The sequence below is a fragment of the Ranitomeya imitator genome, chromosome 3 (assembly GCF_032444005.1).
Source record: "Ranitomeya imitator isolate aRanImi1 chromosome 3, aRanImi1.pri, whole genome shotgun sequence".
NCBI lineage: Eukaryota > Metazoa > Chordata > Amphibia > Anura > Dendrobatidae > Ranitomeya > Ranitomeya imitator.
In genome coordinates this window covers 102,199,698-102,219,925 of record NC_091284.1, presented here as the reverse complement: position 1 = coordinate 102,219,925, position 20,228 = coordinate 102,199,698, and the positions used below count along the sequence as shown (strand labels likewise).

Sequence of the window (20,228 nt, the reverse complement as noted above, 5' to 3'; positions counted from 1 at the left end):
CTTATGGACTGAAACGTTTCAAGTGCTACAAATAAATCAAACCTATTGATGCTTAAGTTGAGTGCTAGACTTCTTTATACTTGATTTGACGGTTTGGGAACCTAGTCTAAGCACCACGTTGTAGCTGTGCACACGGTGTTTTCACGGAAGTGTGAAAGAGGCCTTAGAGGCCACTTCCCACCTCTTACTTGCTCCAGAAAAGAATGCATAAATGTGACTCAAAAGGTCATAAAACTGTTTTGATCGGTTGGAACTCTCTGCAGCATGTACGACTACAAGATTCCAATTATGTGGAGAACATGGCACAAAGAATGCATGAGGGGTTTTCTCCAAAACAATGGCTTGCACTACTTTATATTGTCCCCTCATATTAGCTCCATTATCATAGCACTGGCCACGAATATTTGAGACACACAACTGATGCTGTTCTGTCAATCTTTCTAACACAATTGTTGCTAAGCCTCTTCGAGTTGTGTCTGTGACATGCATAAAATCCAAGAAGCTTTCTTTGACCTCCACTGTTTTGCTAATTTCATCCATGACCACATATCGCAGCACTAGTAGGGACAACTGCTCTTGCTTAGAGATGTCAGGTGTGCAGTCTACGATGATGCTGAAAAATTTAGCTCCCTTCACTTTTTCAATTATTATTTGAATTACTGCATCTCCAATCAAACGTAAAAAGTTGTTTTGCATATCTTTGCTCAAATAATGCACATTTGTGCCTTCTTTAGCATGCTGCAAGTGTTTCTCCAGAACCAAATCAAATTCACAGATCAGTTCGAGTAACTGGAGAAAAATCCCGTTGTGTTCTGTGAATACCGTATCTGATGATCCTCTGAATGGGAGATTGATTTTTGCCAACCATCGAATCACCTTCAGTATCTGAAACAAAACTTCACGCCAATGATGTTCTTCCAAATAGATTTGCCTGCGCAAATTTTTGTCAATGGCTCTTCCAGATGTTAAGCTAGCTTCCAGCTCTTTCCATTTTGCATAATTGGAGAAGTGATGGCTGGATATTTTGTGGGAGTGTAAAGATCCCTCACCACTGATATGTTTCCAGTCCCTGAAACCACCAGGACTCGAAAACACAGACTTTGCTTCATTGTCAAACAACCGGCAACAGAAACAATATATGCAATCTCCAACCGTGGAGTAAACAAGCCAGTCTCGTAAAACCTTTATTCCAGTACCCATCAACCTGTAGTAATGGGTACAAGTGAAGCATCTCTTTGAACCATCAGAAAAGTCTGTGAGCCAGAAATTTTCCAATCTCACTTGTTGGGGGCCCCTTTTTATTGCCTGGCATCTCAGCACATCAGAAATTATATCAGGCCATTCAGCAGGATCATCGGTTAGTTCTGGCCGAGGTTCAGAAAGACTGAGAATGAGTTGCTGATGTGAAGAATCTTAAATTTCTTCAGTAACTTCATCAGTGCTGGAAAATGCTTCCACAGAGACTCTCGAACTTGAATTCCTAGTGTACTGCAACTGGTTGACTCTCCACTGTCCTTTTGTGTTGACTTCCTAAAAAAAGTGATCAGTGGTAGTAAGCTTCTTAACTTTCTCTTCCAATAACTGCTTCTTTTTTCTTTTCTGACTTCCAGACTTGTGCTTCTTGGATGGAGGTGCCTGTTCATCTGAAAGTTCTTTGGCTTGATCACTACTTTCCATTTTGGCCTAAAAATGCTGTGAAATCAAGAGCATTTTCTGTTGTCAACTTTATGATTTTTATAGCAACTATCGGACATGAGCATTAACCTGGCCTCTCATGTGGCTGATAACTGCAGCATGGTAAGGTCACAGATGATTGCTGCTATTTATGCAACTATAAAAGGAAGTAGGGATTGACTGCAATTTTCCCAAACAGGAAGATAAGCAGCTGGGGTCAAGACCAATGATTGCAGTAAGGCCGGAGTCCCACTTGCGAGAGCGATGCACGAGCCTTGCATTGCATCACCCGAAACATCCGTATTTCTATGCAGCTGCACACTCCTGTCCAAAGAATGGGCGCCTGTGCAGGGTGAAGTGATGCGAGGCTCTCGCAAGTGGAACTCCATGTCCGACCTAATATATAGTAATAATTGGTCACTTAGTCACTTACTAGTCCACGTGTGTGTTCTGGAAAATAAGTCCTGATAGTGGCGTTTCGGCACTGTGTCACTCTTGGAGTAGGTGACATGTAGATCCTTTGCTTAGCAGGTGGCTAACTCTGGTGATCTAAGGTCCACAGGTCTCAGGGTATCAGTACCTGTAATATTAGAGTCAAATCAACAATTATAAATGTACCATACACTAGTAGAAACTGTCCTCAGGAGTGCACCCTTTGCAAAAACGGTGAGCCGCCAAACCATCTATTTATTCCACGTTGAACCTGCAAATATTCCTTCACTAACTGTAATCGGCACTTTCTCCTGCCTTAAAGGGATTCACACAGCTGATTAAAGACTGGTCAGAGAGCTGGCCTCCCAGTCCCAGTCGCTCCCCCCTCCATAACAGAAGGTTTCCGCACTGTTAGCCTCCGGGTAGACAGCCATGAGTGGCTGTGTGGCCCCAATGAGGACATCAGGTTCGACCTTCTTTCAACATTTTATGTATAATACTCACATTCCCTAATTCATGTCTTGTAACTACTGCATGATTCTTAGTTTTTGATTATAGGCTACAATTACAAGATGGGCTGTTAGCTAGACAAAAGGCATTTTGTGGTGCGGTAACTGCTCACCTGATCAAGATGTGAGACAGCACAACTCTTAGAACGGCTTAGAAACATTGGGTTCAGCTATTGGTGCTCCGCTGATTGGCAAAACCAATGTTGAAATCAAAATGGTGTAGCGAGGTGGCTATGCTGTGCTGCCGACGTCTCAATAAATAAGGATAAATAAGGATGTCCAGAATTGAAACCTACTTCTCCATCAAGAGAAACACAAATTCAACATATTCTACTAATTAAATCTATTCTGGACTTCATTCATTGAGGCGCCAGAGCACAGCCCATGCCACGTAATATATAACACAGCCACGTAGTATATAACACAACCCAAGTAGTATATAACACAGCCCACATAGAATATAACACAACCCAAGTAGTATATAACACAGCCCAAGTAGTATATAACACAGCCCACGTAGTATATAACACAGTCCAAGTAGTATATAACACAGCCCATGTAGTATATAACACAGCCCACATAGAATATAACACAACCCAAGTAGTATATAACACAGCCCAAGTAGTATATAACACAGCCCACGTAGTATATAACACAGTCCAAGTAGTATATAACACAGCCCAGTAGTATATAACACAGCCCAGTAGTATATAGCACAACCCATGTAGTATATAACACAGCCCATGTAGTATATAACACAGCCCAAGTAATATATAACACAGCCCAAGTAGTATATAACACAGCCCACATAGTATATAACAAAGCCCACGTAGTATATAACACAGCCCAAGTAGTATATAACACAGCCCAGTAGTATATAGCACAGCCCAGTAGTATATAGCACAGCCCATGTAGTATATAGCACAACCCATGTAGTATATAACACAACCCAAGTAGTATATAGCACAGCCCAAGTAGTATATAGCACAGCCCAAGTAGCATATAGCACAACCCACGTAGTATATAACACAGTCCTCGTAGTATATAACACAGCCCACGTAGTATATAACACAGCCCAGTAGTATATAGCACAGCCCATGTAGTATATAGCACAGCCCATGTAGTATATAACACAGCCCACATAGTATATAACACAGCCCAAGTAGTATATAACACAGCCCACGTAGTATATAACACAACTCAAGTAGTATATAACACAGCCCAAGTAGTATATAACACAGCCCACATAGTATATAAGACAGCCCACGTAGTATATAACACAGCCCACGTAGTATATAACACAGCCCACATAGTATATAACACAGCCCACGTAGTATATAACACAACCCAAGTAGTATATAACACAGCCCAAGTAGTATATAACACAGCCCACATAGTATATAACACAGCCCACATAGTATATAACACAACCCAAGTAGTATATAACACAGCCCACATAGTATATAGCACAGCCCAAGTAGTATATAACACAGTCCATGTAGTATATAACACAGCCCACGTAGTATATAACACAGGCAGGCAGCCCACGTAGTATATAACACAGCCAGCCAGTCTACAAGTCCCAGCATCACTCAGATGCCATACTGTAAGTCTGTAGGACTACAAGTCCCAGCATTGCTAAGATACCACATTGGAGCACAAGGACTAGTCTACAAGTCCCAGACAGTACTGTCTTGCACAGAGCAGAGGCCATGATCCACTCCCACTGCCGCCTGTCTCCGTGGCCCATATGGTCATACCTTGTCCTCGGCTCCCAGGCTCAGTAGGCTGCATCCCCCCGCAATTCTTTTGGACCAGGAAGGAAGACTCACTGCTTCACTTTCACCTTCACATCGTCGCCCCCATTGTGGACACAGGGTGCACTGACTGCTGCTCATCTTTCTGCTTGGCGCTGGACCTGGAAGGTGGATATGGATGGACGATCTCTGAGCTCTTAGGATGACGAGCTCTCACCTGGCCGGAAGTGACGACACAGACAACCGCCGGCCTGGAAGTGACTCTTCATATCCATGGTGAGTATTCCTGCAGCTGCGCAGCGCCAGCGAAACTCAGTCTCAGAGAGCTCTGTGCCGCCTGCTGCCACGGATGTGCTCCGCCTCTGAGTCCTGGCTGGGAGAGTGGGAGTTGACTGTAGTGTAATACACACAGCGCAGGGATGTAGTCTGGTGGCGGGGGGCCCCCAGGAGCTCATCAGTGTCGAACTGTTACTACCGTAAATGGGCCCCCCCATCTCGCCAGGGCCCCGGCCCTTGCCCAGGTGCGCCGAGTGCTGACGCCGACCCTGGTGATTCCTTTAGGTATAAGGTTTAGCTGTCTACTTGAACCAATTTTGCATATTGATTTATATTTGGTTATTTATACTCCTTTTCTTTTTTGGTATACATTGCCAAGCTGCCCTGGAAAAGTCTTGTGGACACTGAGGGTTTCCACAACCTCATGGCGTGGTGCTCAGTCACTTTTTTGTGCCACTATTTTTTCTTGGTGCACCGCCCCCGCCTTACACCAACACGTGTCCCATAACATCACCCATGCCCTGACCAACACAGTTACTTGGAAAGTCCATTTAACAACTGTCACATGGACAAGTGCTTGTCGCCAGGCATGATATATTTCCCTGACGACAGACTGGGTGAACCTTGTGGAGACCGGGACCGAGTCTGGACACTGGGATGGCACACATACTACAGATGCCAAGAATTGCGAGCCCTAGTTCCATCAGTTTCCTGCACCTCCTACACCAGTTCCTGCACCCCCTCCTCCTCATCACAAACTGGAAACACTGCAGCAGTGACTCAGTGAATTTACAAACAGGTTCTGCTGAAACTAATTTATTTAGGTGACAAACAGCGCATCACCGCAGAGTTGTGGAAATGTATAACAGACAAGACAAATCTGTGGCTGTCGTCGCTGAACCTACATCCAGGAATGGCCATGTGTGATAATGGCCGTAACCTGTTGGAGGCTCTGAAGCTACCCATCCTCATCTCATCTGCTCTGGGTAACAATGAGGAGGAGATTGCTGAGGAGGTGAAACAGGAGCTGATTGCTAGCACAACAGAGGCTAGGACCCTCTCAAGCTTCGTCACATTTCTTCTATGTGGATAGGCTGAGGAGGATAATATGAAGGAAGAGAGTGAGGTGATGGAAAGTTATCATCATGGTGGAAACAGGGAAGTGTTGGCTGTAGGGAGATTTGCACCTATTTCTGACTTTATGTACCGCTGCCTTTCCCATGACCTTCGCCATCTTGGCCAAAAAAGAATACTGGTTGTTCACTGTGCTAGACCAATGCTTCAAGGAGAACTTTGCATCTCTCCTTTCTGAGGCAGAGAGCTCTACTAAAATGGTGCTTCACCAGAAGGCCATTGTGGAAAATATGTTGAAAAAATTACCATCAGACTATGCTAGCAGCAGGAGCAAGCTTCCTTGCTAAACCAAGGAGGAGAAGTGAGGGAGACATACACCAGGTACAGTAGAGGCAGGTGTACACTGTCAGAGGCCTGAGACAATTGTATGACACCCTCCCAGTGTACAGGCCCTGATGACCGGGTATTTTTGACAAGGAGGGAAATTTTTTTAAAAATGGTCAAGCAATATCTGGCCAACAAAACCAGCGTAGTTCCCAATTCCTCTGCGACCTTCAACTATTGGGTCTCAAAGCTGGACACCTGGCATGAGCTGTCCCTCTAAACTTTGGAGGTGTGCTGCCCTGCCACTAGCGTCTTGTCTAAGCGGGTTTTCAGTGCCGCCGGGGCGGTCATAATGTAGTTTTCCACTATGCTGCTGGATTATGTGTACACTTATACATTTTTTAAAATTGATCTAATAAGCGTGGATTTTACGTACCTTTCTACTACGGTCTCGCTAGAATCCTCCTTCTCTTCCCTTATTAGAGAAGGAGTTTTTTATACACGATGACTCCCAGCAATTGGCTGAAAGCCATCGAGCAGGTGAACACATTATGCCACCCTGAGTATCAAGGCTGAGAGCATTTATGAGAGCACGCTCACACACTAAACATGCCGCCGGATACTGCGGCTCTACTACAGCAGGGACACTTGCCAGTCCTACTCTAACAGCAAAAACCACAAAAGGAGGAAAAGAGGAGAAAAACTCCACTATTTGAGAAAAAAAGGTGCTTACCTGTCTAGGCCTTAAATCAAATGCAATCATGGGACACACTGGGGCTAACGCCGCGGGGCCAGGGCGGTGAGTAAACTGCATGGAGGGAGAAGGGGATATCATGCAGGTGCGGCGGCCATAGCGCTACACTGTGCCCTACTCACACTCCTTGGGCTCAGCGCTGAGTCTCCACCACTGCTCACTGTGTCTATTATTTGCATTGCTGACATTAATTCGACAGCAGTGCAGCCAATCAGTGAGGTGAGTGGCTCATGCCACCTCCTCAGCCAGATCCACTATGTTCACTGATTGGTTATGGCACTGTCAACATGTCGAAAGCACCGCAGCCAATGCCAGACACTGGGAGGCGCGACGGAGGCGCAAACCGGTGGACCCAGGAGCAGTGAGTACAGCTCAGATATTTTTTTTGTACAAAATTGCATCCAGAGATGAAGAATTAAAGGGGACAGTTCCTTTAATTGATAAGTAAGACACAAGGAATAGAGAGCATAGAGCACAGGCACTTATCTAAGAATTATTGACATTGGTTTATGACAAAAAAACTGTTAACTTCTCACAAACTTTGTTTCCTTTTATTGGTGCGATTACCATATAGTATTCCTGATGTCACCATCTGGCAGATAAGTATTGTGCAGGGCTAATGATACACCCACAATTACATAGGAGCTTTACATTAATGCTTGTCAGAGACGTGTCTTCCCTTTAGTTGAACTATTTTCTGACAACATGGGCCCAATTGGCAAATGGATTCTAGCAAATAGAAAATATTTTATCATTTTTCTGCTCCCAATTCTTCTCCTTCCTTTACCCCTGGTGGTGCAAGCAACTGTAAGTACTACCTTTGTTCAGAATTATGCTTAGCTATATTATCTGCATTGAGAAAACTTGTCTTCTGTGTGCTAATGTCTTGGTACGCACTGGAAACTAATTTTTCAGATCACCCATGTTTCAGAGTCTCCACATTCACAATGGTGCAAGGAACAATTACTCGATGTTGAAAGCGTATGATATCCTTTTAAAAAAAAAACTTTTCCAGCAATATGTCCTAAAAAAAAAAGACCATGAAACATATTCCTTTATTATAAAGCATTAAAAACTTATAAGAACAAATCCACTCTAGTTGTATTGCTTTGAATTACTTTTAATTAAATGACTGTTTTTATTGATTTTTTTTGTGGATTTGTGGCTAGGAAAGTGTGTTCATAGATATAAAGACCGAGTATATAAAAGTAATGCAACTGGGATTATACATACAAATAGGTAACAATCAAACACATTTTAATACATTTTTGTAACCAATTAATTCATGTACTGTTGGTTACCAACAGCTACACTACCAGTCAAAAGTTTGGACACAACTGTTCAGGCAATGGTTCTCCTTGTTCTTATTAGAATGTGCACACTTTTGATTCAGACTGATGGCAGCAAAACCACAAAAGGATCACATAAGGAAATGAGGAGTAAACAAACCAAGAATACATGTTAAACCTTAGATTCAAGAACTTTATTTCTTTTATGGTGGAATACACTGAAAAATGTAGATTTTCTTTCTTTTTAACCAATTCTGATGAAGATTTTCTGGTGTGCTTGGGATCATTGGCCTGCATTACTCATACTTTAGCTTTTGGATAGATGGCCTCATATTTGACTCTAGAATACTTTGGTAAAGACAGAAATTTACATCCAAATCAATGACTACAAGGTGCCGAGGTCCTGTGGCTGCAAAGACCACATTATTAGCCTTATAAAGTTTTTTTCATTTGTGAATAATCTTTCTCACTGTAGAATAATGGATTTCAAATTGTTTGGAATTTTCTTTATAACTAGTGATGAGCGAACGTGCTTGGATAAGGTATTATCTGAGCATGTTTGTGTGCTAACCGAGTGTCTTCAGCGTGCTCGAAAAATATGAGTCCCCGCAGCTGCATGCCTCGTGGCCATTCGAACAGCCGAACATATTATTCGAGCACACCGAACACACTCGGTTAGCACCCAAGCATGCTCTGATAACACCTTATCTGAGCACGTTCGCTCATCACTATTTATAACCCTTCTGTGATTGATTTTAAACAATTACTTTTCTAAGAAAACTGGTTATGCATAGCTACCTGAGCATTGTGTTAACATGATTGAGTGCTCCAGACCATCAAACTGCCAAAACGACAGGTTTTGTGTCCTTGTTGATGAAAAATTAATCAAGGCCATTTAATTAACATCACATGGTGTCATGATGTGACAGTGTGGAGTAAGGGTGATGGGCATAAAACTCTCTGAAACTGGGACTCAACTATTCCTATCACAGGGGTATTCTTGAAGGTACAGAGGCCTGAGTCTCCTTCCTTACTATGCTACTTTAGACCCTGATATGTCCCCTCCCCGACTCCATGAGTCATCTATATATATAATTATCTGAGGGGTACATCCGTCTGTCTGTAACGGAAATCCCGTGTCGCTGATTGGTCGCGACCACCAGGCGACGGGCACAGTGCGGCCGAGAATTAGTCCCTCCCTACTTACATTCAGTCAGTGCCCGGCGCCAGCTCCATACTCCCCTCCAGTCAGCGCTGACACAGGGTTAATGGCAGCGTTAACGGACCGCGTTATGCCGCGGGTACCACACTCCGTTAACGCTTCTATTAACCCTGTGTGACCAACTTTTTACTATTGATGCTAAGTCATCTGGGTAATTTCGCAATGCATCGCTGGGAATGGAAGCTGGCGGCAGCAGCGCGCGCATCGGGACAGCTTCGCTGGATGCCGGTGGCTGAGTATATAACTATTTTTTATTTTAATTATTTTTTTAACATTGATATGGTGCCCACACTGCTATATACTAGATGGCCAGTGTTATATACTGCGTGGGCTGTGTTATATACTGCATGGGCTGTGTTATATACTGCGTGGGCTGTGCTATATATTACATGGGCTGTATTATATACTGCGTGGCTGTGTTATATACTGCGTGGGCTGTGTTGTGAATTCTGCTCTTGGGCTCCCTCTGGTGGTTATGAGTGGTAGTGCTGCTGTCTTTGGATCGCAGCATTTATCAGGTATGTCCACTTGGACTAATTGCAATTTGGACTGGGCTATTTAGTCTTGCTTGATCCTTTAGTCAGTACCAGTTGTCAATTGTTTTTGGAGGATTCACATTCCTGACTGGTCTCTCCTGTTTGCTGTTCTTTTCAACAAAGATAAGTTATGGCTTTGTTTTTGCTGTCCACATGCGGTGGGCCTTATAGTTCTGTGCATTTTCATGTATTGTCTTGTCCAGCTTTGTCTGTGTTAGGATTTTTTGCAGCCAAGCTGTATACCTGGAGATGCAGATATACCCTCCATGTCTTTAGTCAGATGTGGAGTTTTGTATTTTCTGTGGTGGATATTTTCTAGTGTTTTAATACTGACCGCATAGTTCTCTGTCCTATTCTTTCTTTTTAGCTAGAAAGGCCTCCTTTGCTAAATCCTGATTTCAGTCTGCGTATGTCATTTCCCTCTCCTCTCACAGTCAATATTTGTGGGGGGCTGTCTATCCTTTGGGGATTTTCTCTGAGGCAAGATAGTTTTCCCGTTTCTATCTTTAGGGAAAATTAGTCATTAGGCTGTGTCAAGGGGTCTAGGGAGTGTTAGGTACATCCCACGGCTACTTCTAGTTGTGGTGCTAAGTTCAGGGTCTGCGGTCAGTACAGGTACCACCTTCTCCAGAGTATGTCACATGCTGCTCCTAGGCCACCAGATCATAACAGGGCTGTGCTATATATTACATGGGCTGTGCTATATACTGCGTGGGCTGTGTTATATACTGTGTGGGCTGTGTTATATACTGCATGGGCTGTGTTATATACTGCGTGGCCTGTGTTATATACTGCGTGGGCTGTGCTATATATTACGTGGGCTGTGTTATATACTACGTGGCTGTGTTATATACTGCGTGTCTGCTATATACTACATGGCTCCTATATACTACGTGGCCTTTGCTATATACTATGTGGCTGCTATATACATACATACTCTAGCATACCCGATGCATTAGAATTGGGCCACCATCTATTGGGACATAAATGTAAGCGAAACAAGGCACAAACACAGACAGGGGCAACTAAAAATCACTATCATTCAAAACACTCACCAAAAATAGGGAGAAAGGTAGAGAAAGAAAAGAACAAAAAACAAAATAAGAATAAGGTAAAAGGGATAAAGTCTCACTAACCTACTTGCACTCCAAACTCTCCAATAACTACTATAAACTATAACTACACAGCTCAGCGCTTTTCAGGAAGAAAATTCTTTCACTGGCAAGGAAGAAAAGCACAGAGCTAGTTTATATAGGGAGATGAAATGATGTTAGCAGCTGCAGCTGGGAGCAACCACCTGTATGGTCCCAGCCAGCATGGAAAGAGTTCTTAACCCTTTCAACACTGATGGAAAGGAAATCCATTTAAAATAGGACACGAATCACACTGTCTCTAAAGAGGACCTGCGATTCATTACTCGTTGTGAACTACTAACGGTCTCTCAAGGTCTCCTAGGGGGAGGTGGCATCCTTATGACACATGGCTGCCATTTACCCTCTTAATTCCTATAAAATCAGTACGTGTGTAGTTACTTTTTCACATGCTCAGTGACAATCTCACTAGTAGTAATATGTTTTAAATTATGGTATGCAAAACCTTTTAATTAGAAAAAAGTAAAAAATGTAAATTTTAATCAACATAGATTTAAAGTTAAGGATGAAATATATTTGTAATTTTATTATTAAGGCAATATAGCTTTTTAATTATAATTTAATATAAAATCTGCAGTGTATTATAAATTGTTAAATAATTACTTTAATTTTGCAGGAGAGCAACTCTTTCACCTTCAAATATTGAATGGCAATTACAATTGGTTTTATGGGTATAGCTGTTCAGAAAAATCTGGACTTGCCATTGCTCCATTTGCTGTAGTACTCTTCCCAAAAATGTGGTCCACCTTCACCCAACAAACAGAGCGTTATCAGTTCACCCAATCAGTTCACCTCTAGCAGCTGAGCACATAAGCGGATGGCTTCAGTCATAAACAGTTGAATTGCAGCAACTACTGGTAGAGGCGTCATTGGAAAAAACAGGCCCCATTACAATAGAATTTTTTTTTAAAAGTATGAACATTTAGGGTTGGGAAAAATGCAACAAAATGTGCATATTTTGCTTTGTATTCACTGTGTAATTCTTCCCTTCTACACAGAAAGATTTGAAATCAGCAGTGCAAGATAAATTGCAATAGTATGGATTTTAAAACCTGCATTGCATCTCAATTTTTATGAAGAAAATAGTAGTAATAGAGGTGCTGCATCCAAATAAGATTTGTAAAATATCAATCACATGCTTAGTACTAGAATCCACTGTGGATTTTACCTGTGCAAATCTGCAGCTAAAAGTCCACAGCAATTTTTATTCATGTGGACTTACCCATTGTCTGAATCAATGAGTGAATAATATTGGTTTCTTTGCAGCGCTGATTACCTTTTCCTTTGCTCAGATACCTCATAAAATAATAGATCACACGATATTGCAAAATGTATTGATTACAGGGTCTGGCTGACAAATTTTGGCCTGTGGGGCACACAGAGGTGGCCCATTCTTAATGTGTTTACCTCTGGCTGCTTCGTAAAGGGAGTAGAGTTTACAAGGTTTCAAAAAGATAAAACCAATGTGATGATGTCCGGGCGAGCACTTGAACAAATTTAAAGTATAGCAGTGGGTCGAGCGACCTGCAACTGATACTGCGGAATTGGACCATGAAGCATTTGCCCCTCTTCCCCCTGCACAGCCTGCCCCTGATTAGGTAGCATGTATACGCTCTTATTTAGGGAGTGTTTTATGCACAAAAATACATACTGTGCCTTGATGAATCAGGGCCATAACACTGTGTGACTGTCAGCCCAGAAACCATGCACCCCCAAAGAGTAAAGAGCTCCTGTTAGGCCTCATGGCAGTCAGTATTACTCTGGGCTGGTATGTTTCAAGACCCTTGGCTTCTCCCAGTAATTGCCTCACTGTATACTCTCATTTTCCCTACACATTCATGAGTCGCATATACCGGCTTTCACATGGTCGCTACGTGCTTTCTCTTCTGCTCCAGATGAGCTGGATTTTGTCCTACTCTATGCTTTCTCCCAGGGCGGCTTTTCACAAAAATTGGCTCCACTGTGCACAAGTTTAGTCATTTGGCACCAAAACACTTTCTTTTACACAGACGTAATTATTCCCTCCTTAAGCAACAACGCTCACTGTCATCATCAATGTAGGGCACTCAGCACATTGGGACCCGCTGACTGGCAGTTCCTCCAACAAGCACCTATTCTTGGCAGCATCTACTCTGACAAGTTATGCCAATACCGCCACCTCCAGTCGTTCACCAGCTCTTTATTACTTTAGGCTACGTAGTAGAACCCACTACAAGCTTAGTCTAACGGCACAACAAAAAGCAATATATATTCCTAGAGACGTCTACACAAACAATCTTATGTAACAAGAAAATGTGTGGGATACCCATGGTTCAGTTCACTGAAAAGGACATCATATCCAAATGGCATCACAGAAAAAAGGTAATACTTATCAATACCTGGTAACAATGCTCATGTACTGCAGGATGTAGCAGGGACTTACAATAAAAGAAGAAAAATACTGCTGAATAACCAATTTTACACCTATCATTCATGAGCTTAGTAAAATAACTGTACAGTATCACCTCTTACATACTAAGTAGTGATGAGCGAATATACTCGTTACTCAAGATTTCTCGAGCACGCTCGGGTGTCCTCCGAGTATTTTTTAGGGCTCGGAGTTTTAGTTTTTAGCGCCGCAGCTGAGTGATTTACATCTGTTAGCCAGCATAAGTACATGTGGGGGTTCCCTAGCAACCAGGCAACCCCCACATGTACTTATGCTGGCTAACAGATGTAAATCATTCAGCTGCGGCGCTAAAAACTAAAACTCCGAGCACTAAAAAATGCTCGGAGGACCCCTGAGCGTGCTCGAGAAATCTCGAGTAACAAGTATATTTGCTCATCACTAATACTAATATCATTATACATTTATTGCTTTAGGCAATATTTTATAGTATCCCTCCAGGTGTCTGGGAAAGCTACAACCTTTGGTTGTTATTACTAATCAGGTACAGTAAATTAGGTAATTCTTTCCCGTTAAAGATAAACCCTTTGTACTTTGCATTCTGTACACCCAGTCAGCTCATGGTTGTATTATGGCTACATGATAACATACTTTTGAAGCACAAAATTTAAAGCTGTCTGTTGCTTTGGAGATGTGAGTGGGCCCCCTTACCTCTTGGACCCCTGTGTGTTTGCACGGGTTGCACCAATGGTATGTCCGCCCCTGCATCCTTGCACTTCTCTATGTACAATTGAGAAAGGAGAGAATTTATTTCAGCAAAATAGTTAAAAGCACTGCAGGTAATTATATGTACACCATGGCTATCAGGGCCAGACAATAACAGTTTGGGCCCCTGTGCACGAAGTGTGTCTGGGTTCCTTTCCTTTTATAGCGGCAAAGCTACAGATTACATGGTATACTCTCATGTTATGTATAGTACCCTCCCTTATTACATACCATCCTCTCTTTGAGCTTATTATTAGATATCAAATAAAATGATTACTGATGGAATGTGGAAAAGCTTATTTTCTGATGCAGGAGATTGATGATGGATAGATCTTCTGGTCAGATATTGTGCCATCAGCAGTAATTTTATTTTACATCTAACAAGAGAGGACATTATGTAATAAAGAGAGGGTACTATGAATAACTTGAAAATAACAAGAGAATACGCTACATTGGGGACAGTGCTATACATAATAAGAGATAATACTATGTAATAATAGGACCGAACAATACATAATGAGTGGATACTTTTAATATGGGATGGTGCTATACATAGCTAGAGAGGAGTCTAAAGAAGAATGGATGGCACTGTATTTAATAAGAGGATGCTATTTAATTAGGGATGGTGCTACTTATATTTATTGATTAAACTATGAAAAAAGGGATGACTCTCTACATAGAAAGTACACTATATTGTAAAGGATGTCACTAAACATAACAAAAAAGCACAATGTATCAAAAGGGACAGTGCTGTACATAGAAAGTTAATACACTATATGCGAAGGGATGGTGCTATACAAAATAAGGCTACATTCACACATTTGTTTGAAGTGTCAGTGTGCTGCCTGATTTTTTTCTCGGACAGCAAACAGACCCATTGAGTATGTCTTACCCTGATCCCCAAAATGCTTAGAATCTCAAAGATCACATTCTCAGATTCGTGATTTTCACAGATGTGTGAATGGATCTGTGAAATCCTATGGGTCCATATGCCAGCCATTAAAAAATGAGTCAAGACACGGATATTTCACACAAATTAGTAGCCTAAGGGAGGTTGTTTTACAAACAATAGTAAATAGTAATAAACTCTATACTATGGAGTGATGAGACCAAGAGAAATATTTCTGTAACTGATGGCTTCAAAATTATATGGTGAGGCAATGGTGAAGAGTACAAAGAAAAATGCATGGAGCTTACAGTCCAACATGGGGGTGGCAGTGTCTTATGTGGGCCTGCATAAGTGCCGCTGGTGTCAGGGAGCTACATTTCATTGATGGTCTCATGAATTAAAAAATGTACTGCTCTATATTGAATGAGAAGATGCTGCCATCACTCCATGTCCTTGATGGACGTGCACTTTTCCAACATGACAATTATCCAAAACACGCATCTAAGGTCACTTGCATTTCTGAAGAATGGTGAAAGTCAATCAGTGGCCAAGTATCCACTGATCCGCGCCCAACTGAACACCTATGGGGGAATTCTGAAGATACAAGTTGAGCATCACTGTCCATCCAACTTCCAGGCTTTAAAAGTGATCATTCTTGCAGAATTGAAAAAATGTTGCAATGTGTAGCCAATTTGTTCATGCCTAGAATTTATAATTATGGAGGTCAAACAAAAACTAGGTGTAGTTGTGAGGTGTATTCATTTTTTGCGTCAACTAATGAGTGAAACTGAAGATTTTATAATGAAAAGTATATTATTATCCTTACTTCCATGTTATGAGTTTAAAAATATTGTTTGAAACTCAAGTCAAAATTTTGGAAATTGTTCTTGCGTTCAGTGATATATTAATAAAAATCTTACTTTTCAAGGGGGAGTGTACTCATTTAAGCTGAACACTTCATATTGTATATATGCATATTTGTCTCTTGAATAACAAAATTAAAGGTATATGCATGGAAAGGAACTTGTGGCAATGACAATAATATTTTTGAGGCATCTACTCTTGTTTAATTGTACTAATAAAGCAGTTATGTAATAGCTTTTTATTTTATAGATAATTTTTTTTTAAATTCTCCACTCCCCCTTAACAAACATTTCTTAACCCTAAAAAAGTAGTTCACTACATACAGTTGTGCTGAAAAGTTTACATACACCAGCAGAATTTTTGCTTTCTTGGCCTTTTTTCAGAGAACGTTTTCTCCACTCATGCTCAGTGGTTGGGTGAAGCCATTTATTGTCAAACTACTGTGTTTTCTCTTTTTAAATCATATTGACAACCCAAAACATCCAAATGACCGTGATCTAAAGTTCACATACCCCATTTCTTAATACCGTGTGTTGCCCCCTCTAACATCAATGACAGCTTGAAGTCTTTTGTGGTATTTGTGGATGAGGCTCTTTATTTTCTCAGATGGTAAAGCTGCCCGTTCTTCTTGGCAAAAAGCCTCCAGTTTCTGTACATTCCTGGGCTGTCTACCATGAACTGCACGCTTGAGATCTCCCCAAAGTAGCTCAATGATACTGAGGTCAAGAGACTGAGATGGCCACTCCAGAACCTTGACTTTATTCTACTGTAGCCAATGACAGGTCGACTTGGCCTTGTGTTTTGGATCGTTGTCATGTTAGAGCGTCCAAGTACGTCCAATGCGCAACTTTCGGGCTGATGAGTGCAAATTTGCCTCCAGTATTTGCTGATAACCTGCTGCATTCATCTTTCCTTCGGCTTTGACCAAATTTCCTGTGGCTTTGTAGCTCACACATCCCCCAAACATCAGCGATCCACCTCTCTGCTTTACAGTAGGAATGGTGTTCCTTTCATCATATGCCTTGTTGACCTCTCTCCAAATGTAACGTTTATGGTTGTGGTCAAAAAGTTTAATTTTGGTCTCATCACTGCAAATTATGTTGTTCCAGAAGTTTTGAGGCTTGTCTCTGTGCTGTTTTGAGTATTGTAGGTGAGATACTTTGTAGCATTTGTGCAGCAATGGCTTTCTTTTGGCGACTTGACCATGCAGACCATTTTTCTTCAAATGCCTGTATTTCAGCTGATGTTATTTGTGAGTTTTTCTTTGCATCCTGAACAATTTTCCTGGCTGTTGTGGATGACAGTCTTGCTGATCTACCTGACCGTGGTTTTGTTTTTACAGAGCCCCTGATTTTCCATTTGTTAATCACAGTTTGAACGCTGCTGACTGGCATTATCAATTCCTTGGATATCTTTTTGTATCCCTTTCCTGTTTTATAAAGTTCAGCTACCTTTTCCCGTAGGTCCATTGATAATTCTTTAGCTTTCCCCATGACACACAATCCAGAAACGTCAGTGGCTAGATGAAAGATGCAAGAGTCTGTCTGGATCCCAGAAACTCACTTAGCTTTTATGTACAAACACTGATTACAAGAAAACAGGTAACAGGTGAGGATGTTACCTTTAGTAGCTATTCAAACCTATTTGTGTCAACTTCTGTGCATGTCATTATTCGAAAATCACCAGGGTATGTGAACTTTTGATCAGGGTCATTTGGATGTTTTGGGGTGTCATTATGATTTAAAAAGAGAAAACACAGTAGTTTGACAATAAATGGCTTCACCCAACCACCAACCATGAGCGGAGAAAAAGTTTTGGTGCTATCATTCATATTCTCTGAAAAAAAGGCCAAGAAAGCAAAACTTCTGCTAGGGTATGTAAATGTTTGAGGCTAATCCACCTCTCTCCTCGCTACTCCCCTGCTTCTCCCCTCTGCAAATCCCTCCACTGGCTCCCAATTCCCCAACGAATCCAATTCAAACTACTAACACTGATCTACAAAGCCATCCACAACCTGTCCCCTCCCTATATCTCTGAACTAATCTCCCAATATCTTCCCTCACGTAATCTCCGATCCTCCCAAGACCTCCTACTCTCCTCCACACTTATTCGTTCCTCACACAACCGCCTCCAAGATTTCTCCCAAATATCCCCCATCCTCTGGAATTCCATGCCTCAACACGTCCAACTATCCACCACCCTCGGCTCCTTCAGACGGAACCTGAAAACCCATCTCTTCAAGAAAGCCTACAGCCTGCAATAACCATTCTGCCGCCTCACCATCGCCAGAGCCGCCGCCTCGCCCCTACCTTCTGTCTCTTCCATAATAATAATCTTTATTTTTATATAGCGCTAACATATTCCGCAGCGCTTTACAGGTTGCACACATTATCATCGCTGTCCCCGATGGGGCTCACAATCTAGATTCCCTATCAGTATGTCTTTTGGAATGTGGGAGGAAACCGGAGAACCTGGAGGAAACCCACGCAAACACGGAGAGAACATACAAACTCTTTGCAGATGTTGTCCTTGGTGGGGTTTGAACCCAGGACTCCAGCGCTACAAGGCTGCTGTGCTAACCACTGAGCCACCGTGCTGCCCATATTCCATAGAATGTAAGTCCGCAAGGACAGGGTCCTCTCCCCTCTGTACCAGTCTGTCACTGTAAACCTGCTTACTGTAATTGATATCTATAACCCTGTATGTAACCCCTTTCTCATGTACAGCACAGCACCATGGAATTAATGGTGCTATATAAATTAATCATAATAATAATAATAATAATAATATTGATACCCTATTAAGGGATTCTTCTGGGGCAAAAAACAAATTTAGTGTTTTTTTGTTGTTTTGTTTTTGGATTTTTTCTTCTTTATTTTTTCCATTTTGTTGATTTTTTTATATTTTTTTTGTTACTTTTCTGGGTAATGAATATATTGGGACGCGACTTGTTAGTAGTGTTGAGCACTACTATCGGAATTCCGATACCGATTTCCGATACTCACCGCATATCGGATACCAGAATCGGAAGTTCCCAGAATTCAAACTACACGCAGCAGCCAATGAGGAATGAATGGAAGTGTGGGCACATCCTGTTTAGCATGGTGGGCATGTAACTACTGGCAAGGCTGTGATTGGCTGCTGAAATGATGTCATGATGCACTATAAAAAACGCTGCCGCCATTTTGCGCTCACTCTGCCGTGAATTCAGTTAGGGACAGGATGCTGTGTTCTGACTGAGGGCCAGTTGAGATAGCGAATTGCTTCATTGCGCTTTTCCCAGGCTAATTTAGCAACCGCTGTGTGTTCACCTTGCTCTTGCCTTGCAGCGCTGTTTTAACAGCGTTCTGCAAAGTCTCTGTGTGTGTGTGTGTGTGCAGCTCACTCTGTAGTCTGTGTGCAGCCATAGCCGGTTGTATTCAGCTCAGGGGGGGTTCACACTGCCTCATACTGTTCTATCCATTGTCCTTTTTTGCTAATAGTGCAGCTTGCTGCACCTTTTTTCTAAAATTTCCTATTAGTGGCTTTCCACCCGTCTCCAGCTAAATTGTGGAAAAACACTACATAGGATAACCTAGAGGAGGGTTTTTGGGCCTTGCAGCGCCGTTTACAGCTGTCTGCACGGTCTCCGTGTGAGTGCAGCTCGCCCTGTAGTCTGTGTGCAGCCACAGCCGGTTGTATTCAGCTCAGGGTGCATCACTGCCTCATACCGTAAAATAACTTGTCCTTTTTTGCTAATAGTGCAGCCTGCTGCACATTTTTTCTAAAATTTCCTATTAGTGGCTTTCCAACCGTCTCCAGCTAAATTGTGGAAAAACACTACATAGGATAACCTAGAGCAGGGTTTTTGGGCCTTGCAGCGCCGTTTACGGCTGTCTGCACTGTCTCCGTGTGAGTGCAGCTCGCCCTGTAGTCTGTGTGCAGCCACAGCCGGTTGTATTCAGCTCAGGGTGCGTCACTGCCTCATACCGTAAAATAAATTGTCCTTTTTTGCTAATAGTGCAGCCTGCTGCACATTTTTTCTAAAATTTCCTATTAGTGGCTTTCCACCCGTCTCCAGCTAAATTGTGGAAAAACACTACATAGGATAACCTAGAGGAGTGTTTTTGGGCCTTGCAGCGCCATTTACGGCTGTCTGCACGGTCTTCGTGTGAGTGCAGCTCGCCCTGTAGTCTGTGTGCAGCCACAGCCGGTTGTATTCAGCTCAGGGTGCGTCACTGCCTCATACCGTAAAATAAATTGTCCTTTTTTGCTAATAGTGCAGCCTGCTGCACATTTTTTCTTAAATTTCCTATTAGTGGCTTTCCACCCGTCTCCAGCTAAATT

The 20,228-nt window shown here is 42.2% G+C and overlaps 1 protein-coding gene across 1 annotated transcript in view; it reads left to right on the top strand.

Annotated features, from left to right (window-relative positions):
* The first annotated feature begins 7,451 nt into the window (after nt 1-7,451).
* The window catches only part of SLC13A2 (solute carrier family 13 member 2), a 234,826-nt gene continuing 222,049 nt past the window's right edge, over nt 7,452-20,228 (top strand). Inside the window, exon 1 of the mRNA XM_069761239.1 lies at nt 7,452-7,607. Coding sequence (XP_069617340.1) covers nt 7,506-7,607 — 102 coding nt within the window. The 5' untranslated portion in view covers nt 7,452-7,505. The remainder of the gene's footprint in view (nt 7,608-20,228) is intronic.